This window comes from Dreissena polymorpha, chromosome 10, assembly GCF_020536995.1.
Source record: "Dreissena polymorpha isolate Duluth1 chromosome 10, UMN_Dpol_1.0, whole genome shotgun sequence".
Taxonomy (NCBI): domain Eukaryota; kingdom Metazoa; phylum Mollusca; class Bivalvia; order Myida; family Dreissenidae; genus Dreissena; species Dreissena polymorpha.
Window position 1 is genome coordinate 2429837 of NC_068364.1, and position 22767 is coordinate 2452603.

The 22767-nt window shown below is 37.6% G+C and overlaps 1 protein-coding gene across 1 annotated transcript in view; it reads left to right on the forward strand.

Annotated features, from left to right (window-relative positions):
* LOC127848185 (uncharacterized) overlaps window positions 1–22767 on the forward strand; it is a 41185-nt gene that overhangs the window by 671 nt on the left and 17747 nt on the right. The window contains exons 2-12 of the mRNA XM_052380486.1: window positions 6633–6822; window positions 7147–8071; window positions 10122–10245; window positions 10648–10763; window positions 11622–11811; window positions 14639–14772; window positions 15129–15273; window positions 15484–15642; window positions 16702–16827; window positions 18105–18178; window positions 19266–19474. Coding sequence (XP_052236446.1) covers window positions 6673–6822; window positions 7147–8071; window positions 10122–10245; window positions 10648–10763; window positions 11622–11811; window positions 14639–14772; window positions 15129–15273; window positions 15484–15642; window positions 16702–16827; window positions 18105–18178; window positions 19266–19474 — 2352 coding nt within the window. The 5' untranslated portion in view covers window positions 6633–6672. The remainder of the gene's footprint in view (window positions 1–6632; window positions 6823–7146; window positions 8072–10121; window positions 10246–10647; window positions 10764–11621; window positions 11812–14638; window positions 14773–15128; window positions 15274–15483; window positions 15643–16701; window positions 16828–18104; window positions 18179–19265; window positions 19475–22767) is intronic.

Genomic DNA, 22767 nt, shown 5'->3' on the forward strand with positions numbered 1-22767 from the left:
AAGTTCTGGTGCGTTTACTTAGATCATATTTTTTATCATAATCTTTCTTAGTTTTTTTGGGAGGTGAACTGCTCAAAGCTTCGGGTTTCTGCTCCGTTGTTGAAGATTAAAAAAAACTAAATGTTCCATTTTTACCATTAAAGTCGTCTTAAATAACAAGGTAGACCGTGTTTTGATTATCTTACTTTGATACTTTTTATTTCCGTCTGATTGTAAAAATAAAGAAACCAGTCTGTACACTGTCTAACAGTCGGGCCGAATGTTTAAAATGCGGCATGCTCCTGGTCTCTTATAACATAAGGGAGATCAACTGCGCAGGCAAGTGCCCGTATTTTAGCTTGATTGCTCCGCAAATAGCACTGACAATGTAATCGCATGTCAACATCCGGTTTTGTAAAACTTAATTACAGCTTTAATACAATGCATTTTTTTGTATACCTAGACCCGACTTTTAAAAAAACTTGTTGTACACGGACAACTTAATTGAAAAAAATCAGTTGCCCAGACAAGCAAATGTACGACTCGGGCAACTCGGACATATGATTTCGCCACCCCTGTTCCTATATATAGATATATATATAACCTATATTTGAATTCCAAATCAGCAATGTTTTCCATCCAAAAGGGAAATAAATATTGAGAAAGGGTCCGTTTGCAGAATCATGTTATTTAATAAATAGAAATCAATTGCAACAATTTTTTTAGGAACTGAAAGCTAATTGTTGGAATACTGAATTCAGGATATTTGTTTAATTCACTTGCAGTAAGAGTAACCAGATAAAATCTGAATAATTAAAGTGTAGTAGAAGACCAGCGCTGCTCCTGACCAATGTTATAAACCAGTTCAGTCATGTGATACTTTCCCCACACTTTTTAACTTAAGATTTATTGTGTTCTGGGTAGTACAAGCGTAAGCTTCTAATTTCTAATTTTTTGATCAGCTTGAACTTGTTTTAGATTCAAGTTTAATTACTTAATATAGGTTAGTAATATTGCCTTATTGTATCAATCAGATTGTGAATTATTTTGTTTTAGAATCAAATTCCAAAAGAGTTACCCACTGGTCGTTACATTTATTTTATTTGTGCAAGAATATATTGATAACTATTTTATGCCATTATTTTACTTTAATTTTGATAAGCATTTTTATGTGTTTATATTTACTTTGTTTTAAATTAAATCCAAACCAGTCCAAACAAGTCTAAACCAGCTATAGTTTGACCAAATGTTACATAATTGTTTAATATTGCCTGATGAATGTTATTGATAGTTTTTACTCTTCAGGCAATATACAAAGTAACCTATTACAAATGTACAGCGTGTGGAGAATGCATGTTGCATGCATGAATTGTGTGCTCCAAGTCACAGTCAGAGGTCAAAGGTCTAATAAAGTACAAATATGGAGATTATTGAGCTTGTTGGTATTGTGACTTTGTTAACAATTTTGAACAAGCTTTTCATCCATAAAACCTGTATGCCTAGCTCTACAGTGAACATCATGCTTAAAGGTAATTCTCCTATATGAACATACAGCTCTTTATCATTCAGCTGAACATTTAAAAATGAATTGCCAGAAATGTGCACCATTCGGTAACAACATGTTCTGTGCAAGGCATGTGCCCTTAGCTCAAAGGTTAAGGTCTTGTTCAAAGTTCAGCACTCAAAGTATGGGCATTTAACACCTTTAGCAAACTGTAAGTTTATCATATAGATGTCAAATATTATAACATGGCCCACCTTGTTGAGTAGTTGCAATAATTCAACTCTAAGCTTTATAACCCGAAAGGTTGCTGAGAGCCGCACTCAGCAAAAAATATCAAAGGCTCTGGGAGTACATTCATATGGACTGCTTGTTGAGTGGACTGTGATGGATAATGCCTTCTTCCCAAGCAATAAATAAAATGAATGAAACATCTAACAACATTCTTGACCTGATGTACACTGGTATTTATCATTTTCCTGATCGCAGTTATAAAATTTGTTGACTCGTAGTGTAGTGTAGTTTTTCATGATACACACATAACAGATTTGCTTGATTTTGATAATGGTCTGAACACATTTAACTGAAAATATGTCTCTATTACACCTGTCAACCGAATTATGTAATAATTCCTCCTTCGAAGAAGCAGAGGCATATTTTTTTGCACCCATTCATGGCTTAGATGGTCAGTCTGTCTGTAGACCTTTTTGTGTCTGTGCAATAAGTAGAGAACGTTTTGAACTATGATAATGTAAATTTATATGATAGTTATTTGGCATGAAAGGAAGATGCCTCTTAATTTTTTAGGTCAACAGGTGAAAGTTCAAGGTCACAGGGGCATGTAACATGAAGCTCTTTCTGCATGATATATCATGAGGACGCTTTTAGTTACCATCAAGAAATGTTTGTATAGAATTTGAGGTCAAAAGGTCAGACCTCAATGTCACATTAATTTATGACATGAAAATAAATAGGTTCAATACACTGAAGATCCACTATATGGCAATCTGTTATTTCACAATGTTTTACTGTTATTTCACAATGTTTTATACTGAGTCGGACGTGGACCCCATTTTTCTTTCATGCACTTAAATTTTCTATGTTATCCAACATTCATAATAGATTCCCATGTGATTATATGAAAGGCCATGTAAATTAAATCAAGAATGTATTGCCTGTCAGTGTGATTCCTTTGACCAGTGTCTCACCGCAAATGCATGAACATGCCACTAATAGTCTTCCAACCAACAAATTGCTTAAGCTGTATTTGCTGTAGTTTCGGACTTCCAATTCCTCTACTACACTATTCTAAACAACACACATCGAGTCAATTGCTACTTCAATAGCCACACAAAACTCGTACAGCATACCATCCTCAAGCAACGATCTTATTGATAGCCCAAACATCACACAAATAAACTCCTGATCTTTTAACAGCTCTATTGGCTCACCTATGCATATCTCTTCACCTGCAAGGAAATCCACCAGCAGCTGTAATAAAACAATCAGAATTTACTATTTTAGTTAACTTAGTAAAATGCAGACTTCATACTAATCATACAAGTACGCTCATTGTTTGTAAAATTGTCCAAAGATATGTGTTTTCAGCCTTGATCTAAAACTGGCTTCAGAGTGGCAAGCCTAAAGATACTCAGGTAGATTGTTCCACCATTTTGGACCGACAACGACAAGAGCTCTGTCAGCTAATTTTGTTCGTTGTCTATGGATTTAGAGTTTTGTGTCATTATGTGACCTTAATTTGTATTGTCCTCGGGTAGGTACAAACAATTATCTGATGTAAACTGGAGCTGTACCATTGATTACCCAAAATACAACAACTAAAACATTTTAATCATCACCCTGGCCTCTACTTGGAGCCAGTGTAACTTTTTTAGGAGATGAGTGATAGGTTCTTCAAAAGAAGCGTTCAAGACGACTCTTGCGGCATGATTTTGAACTCGCTGTAGCTTCTTGATTTGGTAAGCGGGAACTTCTGTATAAATATCTTTGCAAAAGTCAATATGCGAATGAGCTAATCCATGTGCTAATGATGCTGTAAACTCTTTTGTAAGATATTTTCGTATAGCTTTGATATTTCGTAGTTGTGCATGTGCGATCTGACACTTCTTCTGGATGTGTTTGTAAAACTTTAGTTGAGTGTGTTGGTCATGATCACACCAAGATCTCTTACATGATTGACAAATTTCACCTCGCAACCACCGACAACCACGCTTGAAGTACTCAATTTCGCCACCTGTTGCCTGATTCCGTATACAATAATTTCATTTCATTCAGTTTTTTATTTATTCATTTTTAGTTTGAAGGTTGTCATCCACTTAATGACGTTGTCCAGGCAACTATTCAGTTGACTCATTTTCGGAATTACCTGTTTGAATTTTGAATACTAGCGTATGATCATCCGCATATCCATAAATATTAGCCCGGTATTTTCGAACCACTCTGTTGAGAGCCGATATATACAAAGTAAATATAACTGGCCCGGCACAAGAACCACGAGGAACACCGAAAAGTAGTTGCTCAGTTTCAGATGTTGTCTGTTCGACTAACACGTTCATTGCTCTGTTGGTGAGATAGGAGTTTATCCATTTTAAGGGAATGCCATGAATACCAAACTCGTCTTGAAGAATACGAATAAGTATTGTGATTTCAGTGTTGTCGAACGCTGCACTCAAGTCAAGCGTGACCATGATGGTGACTTTACCTTTATCAATATTTTCTAGAAGGTCATTGTACATTTTTACATTGCCGTTTCGACTCCGTGATGTCTTCTATAGGCACTTGGACAGCATTGTTGTTACTGAAATCAACATCATATCCAACATTTAGATCTGTGCAGCCTCTCTTTCTTGAAAGGCCAGGTAGTCAACCTCTTATAGTTGGGGCAGTATACTGTCCACCAGAGTATATATGGAAGAAAAGCGCCTCAAGATCAGGGAATTGCATATTATGTCCCCAAAGTCCACCATTTGTATAGCAGGTGGCATGAATCTTCCCAAAATCAACTGGAATAGCTCTACCATAGACGAAAACTCAAACCCATTCAGCACCAAACAGCTACTGATTGACACCACCTTTGACACAGGCTCTGAATAAACTATTACATTCCGGACATGAAACAACATCACGCTTGATCTATTTATTTCACACAGACCATCTCTAATTGAAAAAACAACAACCTCTTCCTAGACTAAGCGATCATGACATTGTCCTTGCCCAAACATGTGACAAAGAACCCACACATCGCCCAACCAGCCTTAAAATCCTGTGTCCAACGAGCGTCCAGCAAGTTCTCATCTGAACTCACTTGCACGGTCATGTAAGAAGAACAGATATTCACATACTCTGGTCCAATTTGAAGGACTTCAGTCTTCTGCACCGCAACCATCGACAGCAAAGTTCCATAAATGCCTAGATGAAGTCAACCCTGGGTAAACAAATGATTAAACGTCCATCAAACCAGAAAAAAACGAGCATACAGGCCTTTAAATCCATATATTCGCAAGACAAATAACGCTGCAACCAGCTCCGTAAAAGCTCCAAGTACATGTGCAAGTGAGCTTACAACTTATGTTAATAACCTGACGACCATGATAAGAAACTAATTTTTTTCATAAAGAGCAAGTGCGATGACATTTCTGGTGTCTCCTCACTGAAGAGAGAAAGTGTGTCATAGTTACCCCAAAATAAAGGCCACAATACTCAACCAGCAGTTTAGTAGTGGGTTCACCACTGAGGACATAAGCTATTTTCCAACAGAATTGTAAACAAACTATTTGATCCATCAGATCCATACCTCGGCCCTGCTATATCATCCACAAGAAGGAGCAGTCAGAGTTACAGATACATCGTTACATACTGCAGAACAGATTACCTCAGACACACTCTGTTTTCCTGTCAGCACCAAGACTGTGGAATCAACTGTCAAACCACCTTGCGACAGCTCCAAGGCTTGAGTTTCACTTCTTTATATTGAAGCTTTCAAGGAAGGGATGGTACCAAAATAATCCATCAATAACTTTAGTACATAGTTTTAAAACTTGCTTTTAAATGCGCCACACCTTGACTTTTGAACTGTTTTTACGACAATGCCCCAGAGAATTGTACAATACATTAAGAAGAAAATCCAGTTTAGTCCACATGTTGGTGCCTTCATTATACAACACATTCACGCCCATGTTGTGCAACAAACAATAACCCCACTTGCGCAACACCAAAGACATGATGCCAGCTGTCGATAATTTTTTTTTCAGCCATTCAGCGCTCAGGCAGCCGAATACACGCCGTCCCCAAATGAAGGTGCAAGCAATAAATGTACATGTCACAGATCAATACTGACCTTTCTCAACAACCAAAGCGCTGTTAATACAGCATAAACAAATTGTTTTCAATTAAGAGAAAAAGTTTCCACGTTTGTAAAAAAATCAGTCTTCCAATAGTTAAACCCAAAGTAAAGATCTCTTTTTTCTTCGCTCTACGAAGTTTTTATTCATCAATCAAATAGAAAGACCATGCTTTCCTTGAGGAAGAATGACGTGATCTTTTACATAAAGTCTAATTTTTAATTGCTTTTAATCAGTATAAAGAACTTACAATAACCGTATGAGGATTGTTTATTTGTTACTAAAATTTGTCAACTTTATATGAACAATAAAACTTGGCAATTCCATTCGGATTACACATTTATTATACAATTTAAAAAATACTTATATGGAATAATGTTTTGTGTTGTACCAATGATTAAGATATGAAAAGAACACATGATACTATAATGTAGGTAAATCATGTGTTTTGAGATTGTCAAACTATGCTTTGCCTACATATATATGCATGAATATATACAAGATATATCGCGATCGAGATCCGTGGATCCCGCGAACAGCGATATAACGGAACGGTTGTGTACTTGTAATAGGTACTTTAATATACTTCCAAAAATATTTCAAAAAAAGACTTTCAAATGTTATAAAACACCATCTGATCATTTGCCAATAATTCCATAATTCAAGCATTTAAGTTTTTTTCGTTTAGACACCATGTTACAACTGTACCTAAAACTTTATGGGATATACTTTATTGAGAAGTTATCCAAGTTCGGAAGGGGGGGCATTAATGATTTATGTTTTTGTTTAAGGTTAAATCTGCACCAGAATAATTCTCTAAGACTCAACAACATGGAGGATTCTGAGACTCAGGGACCAGAGCTGGCAAAACTCATTTTGCAGCGACAACAGCGACCGTCCTACGCTCGCATGATCTCTTGGGAAATGAGCCATGCTTCCTTACAGCCATCAGCAAAGAAATGTAGACTTAGGAAGAAAAAGGTTCAATATTTTTGTACAAAAATAAACGTGCATATAATTTGGGTATGGAAATCTGAGATAGAATAGAAATGTTAGATATAACAAACGCATTCAATTCTTCATTAGATATCTTGTGAGTATTTAATCGGTTTTAAATTAATAGACCATTGTTAAATAGTGTATTAAAATTACAGTAATACTACTTGTAAAGAAGTATACTAAGACTTTCTATTAACAATATTATTGCAAAAATAATTTTATTTTTTAAATTTAAGAAACTGATATGTTCCTCAAAAACATAGATTTTGCATTTTCAATCAGTTTAATTTGTTTTCTTTTTAAAAGAATGCAGAAGTGGCTACTGAGATTTTGGGCAACGATAATAACACTGATTTTGCTAATGCTGATGCAGCTTATGCTCTAGACTTAAGTGAAGACAGTGGTAGCATTGGAGACAGCAGCAGTCAAGACAGTAGTGAATATGACACTGCAAATGAAGATGTTGTCGAAGAAAATGCCCAAGCAGATGTGAAGGATGCTTTTTCAGTTGACCAAGGTGAACAGGGAGGCATTGAAGAGCTATTGTGTGGTACTCAAAAACTGAATTTTGAAACTACAAACATTCCATCAGGCCGTAGAAGAAGATTATCAAAGAAACAAAAGAGAAAAAGGAAATCACACTTTCGGACCACCTACCTAGAAGAGCTGTATAATTTGGGGAACTTATTTGACCCAAGCGATGAAATAGACTCTGTGTTTAATACTGCATCAGAGATTGGCGGAGAAACAGATGTGGTAAGAGTGGTGCCATCATTAGTTGAGCTCTGTCTGGTCGCATCTACCAAGAAGACCAGGAGTGGGTCTGAAAAGGAACAGCCATGTATTGGGCAACTGCCTCGGCAGCTAAAGAAGCAAGTTATCAGTAGAGCCGTGGAACGAAAAGAGCAGCGGCAATTGCTTTCGTACATCCAGAATTATATACTTCCAAACACTATGAGGCCAAATAATGAAAATAAAATGGTTGTAAAAGAAAAGTTTCTTAGCACATATACATCTGAAAATGTGGTGCCAATTTTTAAAAGATCAGTGTTCGATATGGTCGGATTGACAGAAACAACATTGACAAGAAAATGTTGCACAATAAATGCTGGGTCTGGTACTAATTACCTTTATTCTGTAGATGTGCAGCCGTATGATATTTTGGGCCAGTGCTACCAATGCGATATGGATTACACGGATGGTTCTCCAGCGTATGCAACTTTAACATCAGGTGAGCTCATAGGGTTTCTTTGAATTTGATGTACCTATTCAACTCATTTACTGACGGTTTTACTGTTGAATAAGACTGTTGATAAGTTATTGTACTATGCAGGGTATGTGTTGCTTATTTTGAGCTTATTATTTTAGCAATTCAAAATATATTTTTCTGAATCCACTGACAAATGGCTTTGCTAATGGGGTTTTTGCTGAATGTTTCCTGAATGTGTTCTGCGCAATGTGTTAAATCATGCCCATATGTTCTAAATTGTGTATGCCATAGGGATCACATAATAAAATCTTAATTTGTAAAATAACACATTTCTTTTGTGGGCTTTATACTATTTTTCCACATACCCCATAGGGTTTAAACTGGCCACATCACTGGTTAACATGGTTGACATGTACTTCATGAGCTTATTACATCACATTTTCTTCTTCCAGTTTACTTTAATGACATTACCTAGTTACATGATCGATAACATCTCACCTCATTTTTAATGATTTATTCAATTTTTCTGTTCAATTGTATCAATTCTGATAGGCATATAACAGTTCACATTGCACGCTGTCTGTAATGTCTCTACTTGCAGTGTTTTTTTATGCTCTCGAAAATTTTCAAGGGGGCATATTCCCCGAACATTTTCGGGGAGCATATAGTTGCCAGTTTGAAGTTCCTTACTTCGTACTTCCTTACTTCCTTCCTTCCTTCCGTCACACTTTTGTTTCAGTTTTTCATAGCTCCTTCAACATTTTACCGATCTCTTACATATTTGGCATGTAGGTACCTTGCATGGACCTCTACCTTTTAATGAGGTTTGATGTCACTGGGGTAAAGGTCAAGGCCACTAAGGCTAGTAATAGATTTTTCCGTCACAATTTTTTTACAGTTTCTCACAGCTCCTTCAACATTTTACCGATCTCTTACATATTTGGCATGTAGGTACCTTGCATGGACCTCTACATTTTGATGAGGTTTGAGGTCACTGTGGTAAAGGTCAAGATCGCCAAGGCTAATAATAGATTTTTCCGTCACAATTTTGTTACAGTTTCTCATAGCACCTTCAATATTGTTCTGATCTCTTATATATTTGGCATGTATGTACCTTTTATGGACCTCTACCTTTTGATGAAGTATGACGTCACTGGGGTCAAGGTCAAGGTCACCAAGGCTAATACTAGATTTTTCCGTCACAATTTTGTTACAGTTTCTCATAGCACCTTCAATATTTTTCCAATCTCTTATATATTTGGCATGTAGATACCTTTCATGGACCTCTACCTTTTGATGAGGTATGAGGTCACTGGGGTCAAGGTCAAGGTCAACGATGCTTATAATAGATTTCTCCGTTACAATTTTGTTACAGTTTCTCATAGCGCCTTCAATATTTTACTGTTCTCTTACATTTTCGGCATGTATGTACCTTTCATGGCCCTCTACCTTTTAATGAGGTTTGAGGTCACTGGGGTCAAGGTCACAAAGGCTAAAAATAGATTTTTCCGTCACAATTTTGTTACAGTTTCTCATAGCGCCTTCAATATTTTAACGATCTCTTACATATTTGGCATGTAGGTACCTGCATGGACCTCTACCTTTTGATGAGGTTTGAGGTCAAGGTCAAGGTCACCGAGGCTAATAAAAAATTATTTCAGGTGGTTATTAACACATAGATTGACAAAGCGCATCATCGGGGAGCATCCATCAGTTTCACTGATATTCTTGTTTTTGTTCAAATTTGGGTCCGGTAGGGGACCCATTCCAAACGGCAAAAGTATATATTTTTCCCAATATGGACCTAAAAATTACCAATTGAAGGTTTCCAAAAAAAATATTTTTTTACTAAGAATCAACATGGGATTCATCTCAAGTCCAGATCTATAAGTTGTAACTTAATTAATATAATATTGAAAATACTTGTAGTCTCGATATAGGAGTATATGTTAGCAAAAAATCATGAACACTAATTTCCCGACTTTAGTGAAAACAATGCGATTTTTCCCGTTCCAAGGGGACGCGGCCCCATTTCCAAAATGTAAAAAACAACACCACTGGCTTGTTTCAGTGTTTGGGACGATGCTGGACCTGATGTTACCAGCACAGCTTCTGAGCCATCCTGACTCCAACTGGAAATCCGATGCCAGATTTGCAACTGCCATGGTTCGTCTCAAACGGGCGCTTTCTTCTAGGTAGGAATCCTTACAAAAATAAGTTTGATTTTATGCTTGTATTACATCCATTGCCACATAAAAGTATTCTATAACATTTTGTCTATGTTAGTTTGAAATTCAGATAGTTACAAGGGGTACTTTGAGTTTACAGGAAATGGATCACTTCCAAAAATAGGCCGGTACATTTAATTTTTCTTAAGCTTAAAACAGAATCTTGGTGTATAAAATATTTATTCAAAATAGCAGGATGGACGGTTAAAGTGTCTCCAAGGTCTCATTGAAACCTGGAATTACTAGAAGATGTCTGTTTTACATTCACAATACAAAATTACTGGGAACCTTCAATGTGCAAAATGTACCAATCAGTTGAGTACTTGTTGAATATTTCAGATGAAATGTGTATGTTTGGCTCATTTTCAGATATCAGCCACTGGTGGACCTATTATTTGATCATGCACTGGCCTATGTGATGTGGGCTAGAGGTCATGTTGCTATAGCAACTAGTCTCTTCAAAGGGCTTATAGAGAAACAAACATGTAAGTGATTTTACACCCCAATAGTAAACTCAAACTGTAATGAAATATCTTTGTAAATTGCACCATGTACAATACAGTAGTACATAAACAAGCAGGAGTCTCTGAGCCCATGGCACCAAATATTTTAAGAGAAAACTTCCTTTTTTAGAAGGTGGTAAGCAATAAGTTTGGACTACCCTGGTGAAAATTGTTAGTTTATATAACACTTCATTAAAATAATTATAAAAATGCTTTTGTCATCTCAATGAAGGAGAGATCTAGCGGCTTATTACAAGGTACTGTGTCTTTGTCTTTTTTGTCCCCCTGTCTTTTTAGGTTTATCAACACTAGAAATGTGAAAGTCCGTAGCAATTGCAAACGAATAATTAATCTTATGCTTGAATACCTTATTTCTAAGTATAAGAGTGAATACTTTTCTAGATTTGTAATACTGAAATATATCAGACTGGCCAAGCTTTCCACCCTGCCCATTAATATCAGCTCACTATTATTAGCTCGGCTGTTTTCGGAGAAAACCCAAGGTATTGTCATAGCTAGCTCGGCGTCCGGCGTCTGCCGTCAGCGTCGTGCTAAAACCTTAACATTGGCTCTAAAATCAAAGTGCTTCCATCTTCAACTCTGAAACTTCATATGAAGCTGCACCTTGATAAGTTCTACACACCACTCCCATTTTTGGGTCACCAGGTCAAAGGTCAAGGTCACTGTGACCTCTAAAAACAAATTCTTCTGACAAGCTTTAATTTATTAAAAACTGCACCCGCAGCCGAGCGTTGGCATCCGCTATGCGGTGCTCTTGTTTTAGCTCTTTCCCAGCAGACTGCATAATTAAGGTTGCTAAATGTGACGCATTCTTTATAGCTGCGCTACAAAAAGCCATGTACCTGAGTGAGATAGCGTTAATGCATGCCATGTTTGGAGACCCTCTGACTGCTGTGCAGTTTTACCGCACGGCAGGGGAAACCGTACTTCTGGAATATCAGAAAGAACAAGCTGTGAAAGAGGTCTCAGAACAGACCCAGATCCTTCTTGCAAGTGTATATGACAGAGGGTGAGTATCTACTTCTTGCAAGTATTTAGATTAGAGGGTGAATGTCTATATCTTGCACATGTCGTTTTCTTGCAAGTGTCTATGACAGTGGTTGGTATCTTCTTGTTTGTAAGTGTTGATAAGACTCCAGAGAGGTAGAGGAGTGTCTACTTCTTGCAAATGTCCATAAAAACGGGATATTGTCTACCTCTTTCAAGTGTCGAGGACAGTGGGTGAGTGTCTACTTTTGCAAATGTCCATAACTATGGGTGATAGTCTACCCCTTGACAAGCTTTTTATATAAATAACATTTTTTCCACTTGATTAACCAGACAACCAACATAATATAATAATGTTAACAATAATGTTACAGTATGCTGCATAAATGCTTAAGCATTATTTATTGAAACCTAGAATCACACAAATGCACATCTGAAAGTAAAAATAAATCTAACATCAGAAAATAAAGCATCTCAATTCAAATTGTTAAACGGTTACATTTGGTCATTTGGACATGATATACATCAACTTCTGTTTGTTATCAAATTGCACAAATTCCAAAACAACACCTATTTTTAAAAGGTTTTCTGTTAGCTGTGGTGGTTGATTTCCAGGTTAAATAAAATAAATATTTTTCACATCTATTTCTTGACAGAAGGCCCAGGATAATTGCCACCATCCTTTCTTGTTGTTTGAAATAACACAAAACATATTTTTACAAACTATCAACAACAATTCAACACATAAATATTGTGCTATCTTTATATGTACGAATTTTAACATATCCAAAATATAGTACATCCAGTGAAAGACCTACTTTTGATTTCAGAAATAGATGGTATCTTAATTAAAATATATCGTTCCCAGAACATTATAATAATGAAACTGTTTAACATAAATGCTCACAAATGCCTGTTGAAACAAGTTAACATGTGTTTTTTTCATGGTATTGATTAAAGAAATAGCGTTCATAATAATCGTTATAATTATTGACCTTCGTGACAGTTGATCCAAGGATTACATTATTGATTGTTCAATGTCATAAAGGAGCCGTTCATCCGAGAATAACGCACATAAACTTGACAATAGCAGTAAAAACACCGTCTGGAACACTTACACGGTTCAGTGATTTTTATTTGCACTCTGTCCTGTAGGTTGCTTGCGTAGTCGTAAATCAATAATTACATCTGACAGACGACTCGCAGTACATTTTCGGATAGGATATATCCGATTTTTTAAAATCGCCACTTAAAAAAAAATAGCACCACTTAAATATTTTTAGCGCCATTTGCAACAGTGGCGATCGACAGCGAAACCCCTGTGATTGTTTGCCTCTTGTAAATGTCCATATAAATGTTTGATTGTTTACTTGTTTCAAATGGCCATAACAATGGTTAATTGTTTACTGCTAGCCAGTTTCTATAAAAGAGGACACGTTCGATTCCTAACAAGTGTCTGTATTGGAGTGTCTATTCTTTGCAAGTTTCTATAAAAAAGGGGGAGAGGCTTTTCCTTGCAAGTGTCTATATCTATCAGAAGATGATTTCAATTCCTTTGCAAGTGTCTGTATAAGAGGAGTGTCTATATATTGGAAGTGTCTGTATAATAGGGCAGTGTTTATTCCATGCAAGTGTCTGTATAATAGGGCGAGTGTATGTTCCTTGCAAGTGTCTATAACAGAGGGTGAGTTTCAATTCAACGCAAGGGTCTGTATCATTGGGCCAGTGTCTATTCCTTGCAAGTGTTTGTATTAGAGGACGAGTATCTGTTCCTTGTAAGTTTCTTTAACAGAGGACCAGTGTCTATTCCTTGCAAGTGTGTGTATAAGAGGACGAGTTTCTGTTCCTTGATAGTTTCTTTAACAGAGGACGAGTTTCTATTCCTTTCAATTTTGTAAAACAGAGGACAAGTGTCTATTCCTTGCAAGTGCCTGTAAAAGAGGGCGTGTGTCTTTTAATTGCAAGTTTCTTTAACAGAAGGCAAGTGTCTATTTCTTGCAAGTGTCTAAAACAGATGACGAGTGTCTATTCCTTGCAAGTTTTTACATCAGAGCACAAGTATCTATTCCTTGCAAGTGTCTGTATAAAGGGACGTGTGTCTATTCATTGCAAGTTTCTGTATTTTAGTAGTGTCTTTTCCTTGAAAGTATCTATAGCAGGAGAAGGAATTTCTATTCTTTGCAAGTGTGTCTACTTCTTGTATACCAGATACTTCTTTCAATTGTTTGTATGGGTTTTACATTTTCGGCACTATTTCTCTGATCATACTTTTATAGTACTAGCTGATAAAATTATTATGGGCGGAATTTTATGTAATAACTCTTGTATATATTTCTTGATGGCATGCCATTGTTAGCATTGAAAGAACTCAAGAATTCAAATGCTTGTTTTAGTATTTAATATCATAAATCAATCAAAGATTCCGTAAAGTAAATAACAAGTAGTGTTGGCGTAGGGCTACATCAGTCAAAATTAGAAATGTCTCAACGGCTTCCTAAATGTTCAAACTTCTGGAGTTGATGATATTCATTGTTATTTGTTATTAATAATGTCCCTAGCAACTAAATTTGAAAGTGTGTACAATGGTGTCACTCTGTCAGTAAGTTGGTTTGTTGGTGGCTTTAACGTTACGTTTGGGGGGCAAACATTTTGCAAGCAATTAAACTTCAAATGTTTCAATACCATGAAGGGAGACACTTTTTCCACACATTCGTTTGAAGTTATTTCCCTTGAATATCGGCGACAAATTCACGGGTGTGTGTGGTGGGGTGGGTGGGGGTATATTCTTCATTTATTTCAGTTGTGTATCACTATTTTTTTTTCTGTTGAAGAAAGCATCTTTATTTCAGATTACTGACCCATGAAAAGTGTGAGATGTCGTGTAGTTACTGGGCAGCCGCCCGACACCTGCCCAATGCTAGGAAGGACACCATCATAGCCAGCTTTGATTCATTCCTGACTTTTACTGCTGCACATATCAATGGTGAGTAATGGTAGCGATGTCATTAACACCCGGTATGCAAAGTCATTACGTTCGAAATTTAAAGAAAATATTTAACAACACTCAATTGTTGAAGTTTAAGAATAAACTAACAAATCTCCTGCTACTGTTCAGCATCACCTGCTTGATTTGTAACTCAATCCATCCACTGTGTCTTGATTTAAAATGTATCATCAAGTTAATCAAATGTTAAGATATCATGAACCTTGTGTCTTTGCGGGCAATTTTAAGAGCCCTTAGAAATATTTTAACTCTTGATATTAATGTGACACACATTCAACGGTGTCATGGCGACTTTTAATATTCTGAAATGTTTAATTTTTTTAATTTTATTACAGCCACCTGCTGTTGGCAGGAAGGCATAAAGAAGATGAATTCTCTTGTAAAGGACTGCCCCTATCTGTACTACTACCAGAGTATGTTGCACGCACTGATGGGAAACGAGGAAAAATCTTACAGTGCGTTCAAGTCGCTAAAGCACATGTAATTATGCTTTAATTATATATACATATACTTCATATTTAAATTAATGCTTTAAATGTATGCATGCATAATGGCATTCTATTGGTACCAAGTACCTTAAATAATCTTGCATGTACTGGTCAGTGTCCGGAAATGGTGTCTGAATTATATAAAATGTTGTTTTCACTCAAAATCCGGCGAATTGGTTTACTTTGAAATGTGTGCTTTCAGGTCTTTAGTTGTCCCTGGCATAGAGATTGTAAGCATTATTGGAAAGAAATGTAAGACGCCATGGCAGCCTGTTATTGAGGTCATGAAAGGTCAACCAGTTTCACCTCTCAAAGTAGCATGGAGGGCACAGCTACAACACACAGTCCTCAAACGACATTGGTATATAATTATTTCATAAAAAAGGTATTTCAGAATAAATAGAGGATATTTGTTGGATTCGGTGGATTATCGATTTTAATTCACGAGTGATCATAGAAAATAATATTTTCACGAGTGGCGCAGCCACGAGTGAAAATATACATTTTATATGATCACGAGTGAATTAAAATCGATAATCCACCGAACCCAACAAATTTTCTTTTTATTTTATGCTTTATTTCACAGTTTGTATACATTGTTAAAGAGTTTAACTAAAGAATTACGTTGGGAAAATGACGTCATTTCGTCCAAAAAATGACGTCATTTAACATAAACAGTACATCAGAGGTCAATTATGGACACCATACAGCTGAAAAAAAATGTTACTTTATTAGTCATTGAACAATTTTGAAATATTTTTACTCAAATTTCTCCATTTGTTAAAAAATGTATGGCATGTGACCCTAGCTCAAAGTTCAAGTTACCAGTGCTCCAGTCATACCCATGTTACAGGCTGTGCATAATGCAATTTAGAATAACATGTCTTGCATGTTCACCGTGTTCAAAGGACTTGTTGCACATATGCCCAGTGTCCCAAACTTGTAGGTCAAGGTCAAACAGTCATCATGAAGTAATTATAATATGAATGACATGCTTGGTAACGGAATGACATGCTTGACAACGGAATGACATGCTTGACAACGGATTCAACATGTTGCTGACAAGTAACCTGTTTTGGTTTCTGTAGGCGTTAGCTGAACTAGCTGGTCATAAACGTGTAATTACGTGTATATTCTGAATCAAACGTTTTTTATTTTAGCATAAATATTATTTACCTAATTTTTAGTAAATAAAATAGTTGTTAAGTTGCCAACACACTTAAGGGGAAATGAATTGTGGGCTTCTGCTTATTTCTATCCCTGAATTAAATGATATGCAGCTTTAAATTGCCATTCATATAACAATCAAGATGTTTTAGATCCAATTAAAACTTAACATGATTTGTATTCATCCAAATAAAAGTTTTTAATGTCGATTTATATAATTTCTGAAAAAGATCCATCTATGTTTCCTCTGTAGTCATATGGAAGCTCAGGTGATAAGCAAGAGTCTGAATCTGAGGGTGAACGACCGAGGACAGATTTGTGGAGATCTTCAGATGTTATTGCCACCAATGAGAGACATTGCATTTGATCCTTACACAGGGTAGGTTAATTGTCGATGTGTTGTGGGAATATTCCATCTATGATTAAATTCTTACACTAGGTATGTTTGTTATATCTTTGTTGTAGGAACATGGCTTGTGATCCGCACACTGCATATTCTATATATGGCATATTGCATTTGTTCTTCACATAGGGTAGTTGTTTACTAGCTGTGGCACAGGAGCATTGCATATTATATTTACACTACGTAGGTACGGGTATGTTCTATTTATGGTATCGACATATTGCATTTAATCCTTACACTAGGTAATAGTATGCATTTTCTAGCTATGGTACAGGAACATAGCATTTGATTCTAACACAAGGTATGTATTTTCTAGCTATGGCATAGGAACATTGCATTTGATTCTTACACAAGATACATGTAGCTTTTTTATGAGGATATAGTATTTGAATCATTAACTGGTATGTATATTTAGCTGTGCAATACAAAAATTGCACTAGATCATTTAACTAGGTAAGTATGTGATGGCTATTGTATTTATTTGTAATCAATTGTTGCCATTTGTAAAAACAGTGTGACCACACATTCAATTAAACAAACTTTTAAAGGTAGCTAAACCTCTTCAATCTCACATATAGTTTCAAGTCAACATGCTCAGAACATTTTGTAAGTATTTAAGAATGGTTTTTGGTGTTAGAGGTCTTTCTCTAGTAATTGTAATCCAACATTTTATCCAAACATATTTGAAGCCGCAAATAAATTTGTTAAATACATTATACCTTGAATCCAATGAGCATAGTTTGGACATGATTGGCCTATAATTGCACAACATTGGCCTTAAACATACTAGTTATTGTACAATAGGGAGCCAGTTCTCAGTGTGGTGAATTGCCTGTGATCTTGTGGCACAAGTTAAGCTTATGATATGTATCGTTGTTTCTTATACTCTGCGCATTGTGAACACATACGACTACTTTCCACCCTAAATGTGTGCGTATGTTATTTTTATTTTTTAGTTATCACTAAATTTTAAACACGCTCTGAGAAAAGTGGTTTAATGCATGTACGTTAAGTGTTGTCCCAGATTAGCCTGTGTGACACTTTCCACTTTTATTGTATTTTTTGTTGCACTTAAGTCCCCTCTTAGCAAAAATCCAGTTTAGGTGGAAAGTGTCGTCCCAGATTAGCCTGTGCGGACTGCATAGGCTTATCTGGGACAAAACTTTACGCAAATGCATGAAACCACATTTCAAAGAGTGATACTCATATAAATTATGACGTCTCTGCCTTGACCAAAGTTTTATTCTTTTCAGGAGCTTGCAGCTGAATTCAGTACCTGCAGTGACAGAGCCCTGGTTGGCCTCGTTCTATGATTTCAGGGAAAAAGGTACACTGCATTGTAATCAATAAATCAATGGTACATATTTCTAGCTCACATGAGAACAAAGTGGTAATGGTAAACTATTGTGGTCAGCCAATAACCTGCGCCCTTCATCTGGGGTCTTTTTTCATCGACCCTTGTCAACTTTTAGTTTGTTACTTCTCTAGAGGCTGCATTTTAAATTTATTCTTGATGAAACTTGTTTAGAGTCTATATCTAGGCCGAGTTCGAATCTGGGTCACGCGTGTCCACAGACTAGGTAAACACGTTCTAGAAAAAACTAGTACCAGTTCTAGAAACCTTATATTTTTATATTAAAATATGTTGCTATTCTAGAGGCCACATTTATGACTGATTGAAAAAAAAAGAAAGTCAACTCTTAAAGAACGTATTTCTACTCTATCGACCACACATTTCAATCAATCTTGATGAAACTTTGTCAAAATTTAAATTTTGAAAATAATTAAGGCTGAACAAAATCTGGGTCATGTGCGTTTAAAACTAGGTCACTATGTTGAGTCTAAGAAAAATCTTCTTACCTCTTTAGAAGCTATGTTTGTCACCCAATTTTGATGAATCTTGGTCAGGATAATTATTTTAACAATGTCATGACCAAATTAAATCTGTGTCACCTGGTTTGAAAAATAACATGACCGGTAAAATCTTCTGAAATATATTGTTAGCACTCTAGAAGCCACATTTACTACTTAATCTTGATATAACTTCAGAATGTTTATATAGTCAATATCAAGGCCATGTTTTAATATGGATAAAGTGTGTTAAAAGAAAATAGGTCACTAGGTCAAGTCTTTGATGTGTGTTGCACTCGGGTGGGATGGCCCTCGTGTTACATTTCTATATTGGTCATATATTTATTGAAGAATTTCGGTGTATATGTTTAAAATGCTATTTAAATATGAAGTTTCTGATAGAAAGGGGTTAACTGATTTCAATACTGTGAAAGAAATACTCAATCCTGTAAATCTTTCAAAGTATTTGTTCTATTATATGTAACCATTCATATTTGACATTGTTTGCCAGTCATGTATTTAAAATTGATTGGTGTTCTTACTTTGTTAGGTAATAATTTCAGTTGAATATGCACACAACGCTGTGCCAACAAAATCACAGCTGTTCTCTGGGGAAAATGGTACAACTGTACAGCTTCTGTCACTGTCAACAAATGACGCTCGTCTGACAGACGAATGCATAAAACCTGTGTTGATGCTTTACTGGGTGGATTCACAGGGGAGACACGCAAAGATTGATCTTTGTGCAAAGATCAAGAATATCATGAAACAGGTAAAAATTGGTGAATTATTGTAGAGCATTACAAAAAATATTAGGTGAGTCTTGGATAAACATGTATCATCAAATAAGCTTAGTAACGGACGGGTTTCAAACGACTCAAATATTTCATAAAGAACATGTTAAACTTCAACTGTATCCGGTATCATCCTTTGTATATTGTATTTATATTAAAGGCCATTATCAGGTTATATGCCTTCAGAATAGTTGTTGTAAAACATTAAGCTTTCTCATTAATTATTCCTTCCCAAGGTTATTTACTTGCCTACCATGACACTTATATATGCTACTATGACAACAAAGGTAAAACCTTTGGTTAGATCATTCATCTTCGTTTAACAAATCCTATAGTGTCATTACATGTGTTATACATTTGCACATGGAAGTATGCATCTTACTAGGACTAAAGTGAAAGTCACAGGGCTCTCATAGAAGTATTATTGAATTAATTGTAAATTGGGAAGTAAAGGGGAGTTTTCTAACAATCTGATACTACCAAATATTCTATACCTGGCAATAACACCTGTCGTTATTTCTCTGTTTTTCTATAAAAACACATATTTAACTTTTTTTTGTTAAAATAAACCCTTAAATACCAAAAAATATTCCCCAATTACAACTCACTCACTCAATCCTCTGCTCCGTCTGGTGCTTGATGCGATGGCAAGGGAGCACCACTTTGGTCTGTCAGCTGCTGTTGCGGGTTCTGTCTGCAGAGTGAGGCCTCTGTTCTTGAGCTCTCGCTCCACGGTTCGGCGCCACGTCGGTCGTCCACGGTTTCTTTTCCCCTGTGGAGTCAATCTCAGTGCCACCCTGGGTAGCGAGTCGTGTGACATTCTGCAGACGTGGCCTAGCCATCTCCATCTCCTGAAAGCGATGGTCTCAGCGATGCTGTTTGCGCCAGCTCTTCCACGAAGTCCCATGTTCGTGATCATGTTTGGCCAGAATACTTTCGTGATCCGTCGCAGGAACTTGTTCTGGAAGACTTCCAATTTGCGCTCGATAGTAGCAGTGGTCTTCCAGCTCTCAGACCCATATTGAAGGACGCTCAGCACGTTGCTCTTGAAGACGCGGAGCTTGGTGTGCATGCTCAGACGTCCCCACCTCCAGATGGGCGTCAGCATTGCGAAGGCTTGGTTGGCTTTGCTGATTCTCGTGATGATCTCCCTTGCACAGTCTCCATCTGTGGTGACCTTGCTGCCCAGATAAATGAACTCGTCCACATCTTGCAGAGGCTGGTCATTGATGGTGATTGGGTCGCCCATTCTGGTGTTCTTCCTCATGACCAGAGTCTTTCCAATGTGGACCCTGAGACCTATGGTGCTTGCTGACAGTGCCAACTGTTGTGTCTTCTGCTGGATGTCCTGGTTCGTGCTAGAGAGAAGCCCGATATCTTCGGCGTAGTCCAGGTCATCTAGCAGCGAGGTCAGCGTCTACTGTATTCCTTGTCTCCTCCCTTCTGTGGTGCGGCGCATGATCCAGTCAATTGCCATTGAAAAGAGGAGCGGCGAGAGGATACATCCTTGCTTCACTCCAGTTTCCACCTTGAATTGTTCAGTGAGCTGGTTGTTGATGACGACTCTGCACTCAAAGTTTTCCTTCAGGGACCCGATGACGTTGGCAAGTTTATGAGGGATGCCATAATGTCGTAGAATCTTGCAGAGGGAGTCTCGGTGTAGGCTGTCGAAGGCCGTCTCAAAGTCCACAAAAACCATGTAGAGGGATCCATTCCATTCATGAGACTGCTCAAGGATCTGCCTCAGGACGAAGATGTGGTCGATGCAGGACTTGCCTTTCCTAAAGCCTGCCTGTTCCTGGCGAAGGATACCGTCCACCGCTGTTGTGATGCGTGGGAGGATGATAAGGCTGAAGATCTTACTGGTGAGAGATAGTAAAGTGATGCCTCGCCAGTTGTTACTGTTCCCCAGGTCTCCTTTCTTGGGCAGTTTGACAATGGTGCCGGTCTTCCAGTCGCTTGGCGCTTCTTTATTGTCCCAAATCTTTTGAAGAAACTGGCAAAGAAGCTGCGGCGTCACTGTGTCTTCTGCTTTCACTGTGTCTTCTGCTATCAGCATCTCAGGCCACACTCCATCGTCGCCAGGCGCCTTCCCATTCTTCAGCTTATGGATGGCTTCATTGACTTCCGTTACAGTGATGTTGCCGAAGTTGATATCAAGGTCCTCTTCAACTTCTGGAATGTCGGCTAGGGTTGGTGGGTCTGGGCGGTTTAGGATGGACTCGAAGTGTTGCTTCTTCTCTTCCACAGAGACATGAGTTGCGTCTTTAGCTCTCACTGGAAGGTCATGGTGCTGGCCGTAGTCGCCATTACACTTTCTGGTGTTCTGGTACACTGTCTTAATGATGTCATTGTGCTCGGCTGCTGTCTCTGCCTCCTCTGCCAGCCTCTCTATGTACCTCCTCTTGTCTCTTCTGGCTGATGTCTTCACCGCCTTTTCTTTTTCACAATATTTATTTGAAATTATTTCTTTAAGTCTTAGGGGTTTGGTGTCCAACAGTTTCTTTTTGATCTGTCTTCTTCCTTCTATACGAGACCACGTTTCTTCTGAGATCCATTCTTTCTTCTTGCTATTTCTGAAGCCTAGAACTTTCTCTCCTGTCTCTTTCATTACTTTGCTGCAGCCTTCGATGGTCAGTGCTGCTCATCTCTCAAAATATTAAATCTATTCCGGAGGGTTAGCCTAAATTCTTTTTTCACTTTTGGGTCTTTCTAGTATCTACTTTACCACATCGTAGCGTTGGTTCTTGATGTCTCCCGTCTTGGCTTTCCTGAGCTTCAAAGTCACCTTGGCCACCAGAAGACTATGGTCGCTGCCGATGTCTGCATGTCGCATCACATGCACGTCCTGCAGAGAGTGTCTCCACCGACCGTTGATTATGATGTGGTCGATCTGGTTGTGGGTCCTGCGGTCTGGTGATGTCCATGTTAGTTTGTGGATCTCCTTGTGCGCGAACAGGATCCCTCCTATGACCAAGTGGTTTTGTTGGCAGAAGTTGACTAGTCTCTCCCCGTTGTCGGTGATCACACCCACTCCATGTCGTCCCATGGTCCTCTCTCTGTCTTTGTTGTTGCAGCCAACCTTAGCATTGAAGTCGCCGAGCAACATCAGCACGTCGTGTTGGGGGATGTCCTCTAAAACGTCGTAGAATGCATCCTTGTCCTCATCTTCCGCGTCGTCTATTGGTGCGTAGCCCACAACAACAGACAGCTTGGTGTACTTGGAGTTCATCCTGACGTACAGCAGGCGCTCGTTCACAGGTTTCCACTG